This window comes from Zootoca vivipara, chromosome 16 (assembly GCF_965207765.1).
Source record: "Zootoca vivipara chromosome 16, rZooViv2.hap1.1, whole genome shotgun sequence".
Taxonomy (NCBI): Eukaryota; Metazoa; Chordata; class Lepidosauria; order Squamata; family Lacertidae; genus Zootoca; species Zootoca vivipara.
The window spans coordinates 5,265,365-5,273,131 of record NC_142599.1 but is presented as its reverse complement, the minus strand read 5'-3'; the positions used below and the strand labels follow the sequence as shown (position 1 = coordinate 5,273,131).

At 44.2% G+C, this 7,767-nt stretch overlaps 1 protein-coding gene across 4 annotated transcripts in view; it reads right to left on the bottom strand.

Annotated features, from left to right (window-relative positions):
* Positions 1–2,824: 2,824 nt before the first annotated feature.
* SETD1B (SET domain containing 1B, histone lysine methyltransferase) overlaps positions 2,825–7,767 on the bottom strand; it is a 52,728-nt gene continuing 47,785 nt past the window's right edge. For all 4 annotated transcript variants that reach the window (XM_035098986.3, XM_035098987.3, XM_088659410.1 and 1 more), the window contains exon 18: positions 2,825–7,378. In XM_035098986.3, the coding sequence (XP_034954877.2) occupies positions 7,205–7,378 (174 nt within the window). In that variant the 3' untranslated portion in view covers positions 2,825–7,204. The remainder of the gene's footprint in view (positions 7,379–7,767) is intronic.

The following is a 7,767-nucleotide window of genomic DNA, read 5'->3' as shown; positions in this document are numbered from 1 at the left end:
ACACAAGGATGGGAATTTAGTTATCCACAGTCTTTTATGCTTGCCAAAGAGTTATTGGCTCAAAAAAAATTATCAAATGTACGTTTCAAGTAAAAATGCATTTCAAAATACAAGCACGATCCTGCCTCTTCTAGGTGGCAGTGGGCTTCTCTTCCCCAAAAGAGACATAACTAGTTCCAGAAGGGCCAGCAGCATACATCCAACTCACTGGCCTCCAATATTATGCTTCCTATTTGCACCAAGCCACACAGATCTCTGGAAAGGTTGATGGGCTTCATTGCATATTTTAGGGTTACCAGGCTTCCCCGGTTCCCAGGGACGGTCCCCGGATTTGCAAATCTGTCCCCGGACAAATTTTGTCCCCGGAATGTCCCCCGATTTGCAAGTCTGTCCCCGGGAAATGTGGCAGCAGCAGCCTCAGCAGCCCGGAGCCAGCCTGGTAGCGCAGTTGGCTCTGGCTGGCTTCAGGAGCTGCTTGCTGCTCGCTGCCATGACGCCTGCCATTTTTCCTCACCAGAAGTCCCCATATGATGTGTTATGCACAAGACACATCATATGGGGACTTCCAGGAGGCAAACTGGCGGGTGCCACGGCAGCGGGCAGCGAGCAGCTCCTGAAGCCAGCCAGAGCCAACTGCGCTACCAGGCTGGCTCCGGGCTGCTGACTACCACTACCACTGCCACTGCTGAAGGGAAACCGGGGACGTGCAGTGGTACAGATCTCCTGCCTCCTTTGACTGATCAGTGGAGGTTTGGGAGTTGCAGGCGGACGGCTGTTGCCCAGTTTTTAAAAAACTCTGCGCAATTATGTTTCACAGGGTGCAAATGAAGGGCTTTTCACCTTTACATACAATATGCATGTGTGCTTGGGCCCAGGGTCTTTTGCCTCACCATCCGCACTACTGACTCCGTTGCTACTCAGCTTCAAAAAAAGGAAAAAGAAGTGTCCCTGGATTCATTGAAAAAAAATCTGGCAACTATAGCATATTTTATTTCAATGCACTCCCCCCTCCCGGTCCCTTATCTAGAACAGGAGTAGCAAACTTTGACTCCTCAGATATTGTTCATTACTGACCATTGGTCATGCTGGCTGGGGGCTATTGGGAGTTGGAGTCCAACAACAGGTGAGATGACCACAGACTCCTGTCCCTGTCTTGGTGCATCGCTTAAGGTTTGAGAGGTTAGCTGAGGTGCTCACCTGTCCACCAAACCTGCACAATCCCATCACACCCATTCTGTGCTGTCCTACCTCTTGTATATACTCCACAGTTGTACCCTGCAAGGATAGAAACTTTTAAAAAGCAAGTCCTTAGGGTGGGGGGCAGTGAAAATATGTTTGTTTAGGATGTAAACGATTAAACACATTTTCCTTTCTATGTATTAAGGGCAATGGTTATGTTAGGTCTGTAAATGTTCTCTGCATAAAGATTAGGACACCTTTCAGGCCGGTAGCAACTCATTCTCCAGCTGCCATCAGTTCAGTATACCTCGGTCCAGTATACCTAAAGGAGCGTCTCCACCCCCATCGTTCTGCCCGGACACTGAGGTCCAGCTCCAAGGGCCTTCTTGCGGTTCCCTCATTGCGAGAAGCCCCAAGTTGCAGGGAACCAGGCAGAGGGCCTTCTCGGTGGTGGCGCCTGCCCTGTGGAACGCCCTCCCATCAGATGTCAAAAAGGAAAACAGCTACCAGATTTTTAGAAGACATCTGAAGGCAGCCCTGTTTAGGGAGGCTTTTAATGTTTAAGAAATTAGTGTATTTTAATGTTTCTGTTGGAAGCCGCCCAGAGTGGCTGGGGAAACCCAGCCAGATGAGCGGGGTATAAATATATTATTATTATTATTATTATTATTTATTATTTATTATTATATTCAGTAGCCTGAATAGCAAAATCGATGTTCAAGACAGAAGTAGCAGCAGCAGGCTCAGGAGAGGCCTCAGCTTTGCAGGAATAAAAAAATATTGAGGGAACAAGACCAAAATGGGGAGAAACCCAAAGTAGCTTGGTGAGGACTGAACAAACCCAGTGGTCCCCAGAATGTTTGGGTGGAAAGCAGTGGGGAGTCTGTCTGGAGCTGGGTGCTCTGGAAGAATGCGTGGCTGGCTGGCATCCGAAACGGAGAACTCCACACCACATTTTATCGCAGGCAACAATAAGAGAACATATTGGATCTGGTAAAAAGGTCCACCTGTTTTCCTCACAGCCAGATGCTTCCAGGAAGTTCGCAAGCAAAGCGTGAGGGCAATGGTCCCTCTCCTGTGCATGGCTGGCCCGGGATATTCTGAATGACACAACGGACAAGAAGGCACCTTGCTGCAGCCCCAATCCCTGCACTTCAGCAGTTGCTGGTGGTCAATGTCCTCCAGGGCAGCAAGCAGGCTGAGACTGAGGGCAGAGGTTAAGCCACAGGGCATACATGGCTCTACTTTCCAGTATCTTGCCACTGCTCTGTCTCATCCCAGCTTGCACCACTGTAGCTTGCTGCCTCACAATAATTTATTACTTATATGCCACCCATCTAACTGGGTTGCCCCAGCTACTCTGAGCGGCTCCCAACAAAAAAAAAAATAGTAAAAACACAACACAACCTTGCTTTTGCCTCCCCCTTCCCATGACTAATGTAATGCAAGTATCTCAGAAGCCCATGCAACCTCCGAGTCATTTCCAGAAGCTCTGCCATATGTGAATCTTCTCTTTGAGAAAGATGCATGTTCACACATCACATCTTTGTGGATATTTAGGTATTTTCAAATACCATTTTCTCTTTCTATGTGCTTCAGTCCTCAATAACAATTCCTGGAGCCTAATAAACCAAACACACAGCTCTTCTGTAAGAAAAGTCAGTATATTTATGGTTTGCTTTATAAAAGTTACTATAATACAATGGTACATAGTATTCAATTCACAAAAAAATTATGAACAAATATTTACAGCATGACATGCCCACAACAACAAAAACCACGTTCTTCTAAACAAGGTATACTGAAGACGGAGAACAGAACAGTCCCAAACTTATACAGCTGTTCAAAACAAAAGGGAACAACAGGTTTAAAAAAAATCCCAAATCTCAAAAGCAGAGATTTAATTTTGTCTTTTTTTGTTTTGTTTTAAGGAACATAAAAAATAGATGCCATTTATTGCAAACCATTTTCCTTGCCCCTTTTAAAGGAGCTTTTTATTTTTCACATTGCGAATTAAAAACTGATATTTTTTACAGAATTCAGGTACAAGGACTAAGGTTTTGCCCTCCACAGTGTTTCATTTTAAGAACTAACTCCCAAATTAATAGTATCCTTTGTTCCCCACCACTGCCTTGTCCCAGAAGCTCCAGTGAGGTGAGAGCTTCATGAGAACAGACAAAGCTTCGGGTGAGCAGGACTTGACTTTGCTGGTTCACGTGGAGCAACAGAGAAGAACTGGAGCTCCAGACCATGGCTAATGCAATTTTCTTTTTAACCTCTACAAATACTACGTTGGTAATTGAGAAGAAACGTTATAAAATAAAATAAAATTGCCAGGGGAGGGTCAAAGTTATAGATTTGCTTAAATACACTTTAGGTTGTCATTAATAGACTATACACATTTTCTTGTCTGAAATAAATAGATTTTGCACATTAAGGTATCAGAAAGGCAAATTTTCAAAAAGCCTTAACTTGGCAGGGTTTTTCTTTTAAATCTTCAGCTTCTTAATGCTTCTAGTTTGATCTATGTATTTGACAAAAAAAAAGATATTTTGTACAGAATTTACATTATACATAGCTTGACACAAGCTGTAAATGGCGCCAGCTCTCCTTCCCCCACCCCAATCTTCCACACTCTTATTGAGGTCTTGGGCTGACAATCTTTTAAAAAAACAACTCCAAACTACAATAGTCACTTTTAACAAATTATTTACATGCTTCTGAAGTACAAAGAAAACAGCCAAAAACATACAAAACAAAAATCAACATGTTTCTACAAGAAACAGTGTTTGAAGAGAAGAGTTTGAACGGCTGCTATGCACAGATGATGTGTCCATTTTAAATGTCAAAATTTCATCTCCCCCACCCTTTAAAAAACCTTTTATACAGAAATGCACTGAAATGATCCCTGAAAATAGGTCACAAACGACAAAACTGAAACAGCTCTCCGTCAGAGTTTACAAATTATTTTCTCCCCCATTGTATTAATAAGCTGCTTTGACAATATAAATATCTGTCAGAGTGAGACATCACTGGCTCCTTCCAAGATTTAATCTGAAACTGGAAACCAGAGTCAGGGAAAATGATTGTATGAAACCAAGCAGGCTGGGATTGAAAGCACAGGAAAGTTCATTTCTATTTGCTAGATAATACCAGTGTGAAAACTCAATGAAAGTCAAGTTGAATCCCACCCCCACCTTGCCCTGCCCTCCATTTGGAGTGAGTGAGTCAAGGCTTGTGGGTGGGCTGACGAGACTTTGGCACTGCTATTGGGTGGCTGGGGTCAGAGTGGAGACTTGTAGGATCAGGATTGTATCTCTAGAATTAGATTGGAGCCGTTATTTCTTCCAGAGATCTGCCTCTCTTGTTTTAAGGAACATAAAAATTCCCCCCTTGTTTGGAGGAGGGACAGAAGCCTTTGCCCAAAAATTATTTCCCTTCAATGCAGAGCCTTTCAAGGAACAAGAGAATAACCAGATCTGAAGCAGTCATAATTTAAAATTCCAACCACGCTTGTGTATATGAAAGAAAACACTTCTGAAAGTGTGTGTGTGTGTGTATTTGTGTGTGTGTAGTCACAACTTCTATGCCAGGAAGTTGCTTCAAGTTCCAAGCTAAGGCTATCCAGCAGAACCACGCTGATACGAGTAGCTTTAGTATTGCTGTACTTCCTTAAGAAAACAATTTGCTTAACGCACACGAAAATATGCAGGGTTAATCAATACACATGCCCTCTCCTACATTTCCAGCTGGTGTTTCTGCAGGAGATGCGAGGTTATACTCCTGGTATGAGAGAGAGTATGGGAAAGGGTAGGAGCCTGTAGATAAGGTAGCTTGCTTACTATGTTCTGTGTTACATGAAATGGATGTGGCGTTCTCAAAAGGTTGGAAGCATTAAAAAGCCACACCAAAGACATGCCGAGGAGAACCTGTAAGAAAGCAGGGGGACTGGCAAAAGAACCAAGATCACTGAGAACCTTCTGCCCTCCACTTTTGGACCACAATGGGAGTTGTAGTCCAAAATAACAGAAGAGCCCCAGGTTGGGGAAGGCTGGGATAATCTAACCAACTGCACAAATAAGTCCTCCGTACTCAAGGGCCAGAGTTTGTTCAAGCTCCTCAACCCACAAGGCCAGCAGAGCTGATTTGCCCAGAAAGACACACCAGGCTTCCTTCTTTCTTTTGGCTTCTGGACCTCAAAGGGCAGAAAGCCACCGACTTTTAGATGCTATATCCAGTAGGATATAACTAGAAGAGGCTTGCAAGCAAAATTCCACTGCCTTGCTATGGAAGCCATCAAGACCACACACAAAATGCCAGAGTAATTAGGTGTGGGTGCTGTGGGGAGGGGCAAAAGACCTGACAGAGAGTATCTGTGCATCTTCTAGTTACTATTTTTTTCTCTGGTAAATTAATTCTTAGTACAGCCAAGTTTAAAGTCCAGTAAATTTAATCCAGGAGCAAAAGACTGAGGAGTACTGAAGATGAGCATATATTTCAATTTTTGCCCAACTCAACAGTCTTTTAACAGTTTTGAGACTAATTCTTTTTTTTTAAGGCACACCCCACACACTTTTCTTGCTACAATGTTTGCTTGGGTTGTAATAAAAAAGAACACCCACTAATCTCTCTAGTGCAAACAAGCACTACATAATTATAGGACAGGCATTTGAGAATGAGGATGTAGTCAGACCAGGAAATCTGCTTGCTACTGAAAATAAGCTTTGACCACAAAAAGTGCTGCTTTCTCAGGCCATAAAACAGTTGCTCTCCATACACACACAAACATCCACACCCCGTAGGGACCCTCCCTGTCTTACTCAACCAAACTGAGCTAAATGAGGGCTAGGCTCTACTTGGGTGAGGGAGACAGGACCTGGTTCTTTCATCAGAAGTCTCTTCAATACCTGGGAAGGAAGAAACCTAAAAGATTGTCATTTAAGTACAAGAGCATTCTGCCAAAGGGTAAGGGATGACGAGGGTGAAAAACCAAGGAGATAAAAGCAGCCGCTCACTTGGGTAGGACAGATCTTGTCCCAGCTTACCCCCCACTTGGCATCTATCTGCACAGCCTCTATGCATTTGGAGGGGAGGGAGATGTTTGCCCTGGTTTCCTGTGCAAGCCTCAAGTGTGTGGAGGACGTATGGAAACAGGGCTTGGTGGAGCATACTCAGGTGCTGCCAAACCAACAGTTTCTACAGCATAGCAAGTGCTACAATAGAGAGGGAAATGGGGGGGGGCATCCAGCTCTGCTTTTAAAAAGAAAAGGGAAGTGAATTCATTATTGGGTTCCTAAAGCTATAGTTCCCCCTCCCTCCCCCACAAGGATCAGCAGTGTGCAGAATGCCCAGGTGGGCACCAAGGTGACATGATCAACCACAACCCTGATCCACAGAAGGGAGGAGGTATGTCCTTTTGTGCATCGCAGACCCAGACAGAATTCCCTGCCTGCTTGAGAAAGCCTCCACTTGACGTCGGTGTCCCAGCGCTTGCTACAGGCGATCCCAGCCACTTTCCATTCAACTCATGGCCTCTTGTCTTTAGTCTCTGCTTCACATTTTTTAAATGTTGAATGTCTTTCTCCTACCCTCCACAAGACAGAACTAATGAGTAAAAGGTAGCAGCATTTTATGGAGAGAGGAACGTGTTTAAAGGATAATAAGGGTACCTTGCTCTGCCCATGAGAGCTACACCATAAAGGAGCGAGCAGAGCAGGAGGCGGGGAGAAGAGAGAGTGTTTTGATTTATGGTGCCATTGGGTGATGGGGACTATCACGAGGGGTAGAGAGAGGTGGGGTTGTGAATCTGAAGATGAAAAGCACCTGCAGCTTGAAGAGTCTTAGTGTGCGTGTCTTCAATTTGCACTTCTCCTGACAGAAGGATAGAAAGTGCCATATAGATTCCCCTGTCTTTTCCTTCTTCCACCTCATCTCTTTTTTACTTCTTCTTTTTTTTGGCAAAAGTGCAACCACCCTCGGCTACCACAGTTTGGACACAGCCACCACGTGGCAAAAACCTTGGGCTTTAATTCAGGGTCCCTCTGCAGTTCTCCGAGCCACACAAACAGGGGATCTTTACATCCTCAATGGGGAATTTGTAGTCGTATGTAATTTCCTCGTTCACGCTGATGTACTGCTTCGAGTAGATGACAATCTTCTTTTGAGATTCCACGGTGATGACTTTAGCATAGCAGTTTGGCTAAAACAAAAGAAGCAGTTAGTTAAAAGCTTTGACTTAAAGATGTTGATTAGCTTGTTTAGATTTTGGACCCATCACTGTCTTAGTATGTGTGTGCATGTGTGTGTTCTGTGTTTCTGGGAAGGGAGGCTGAAGAAACAAAACAAAAAATACTTTCTAGCCACCTTTTAATATACTTGAGAAGCACATATGATAAGCACAGCATGAGACACAGAGAAATCTTAAAGAAGTTGCAAAGATCACTGATAAATAGGTATGAGGAGCAGGGGAGGGAAATCAAAACTGAAGACCAACATTCAGTCCCCTCCTTGCATAAGACAGCCTGAGCGTGAGGATTGTGGGAAACAGAGAGACCCCTGGAGTGGGAAGGTCCACTCACCCACCCACTC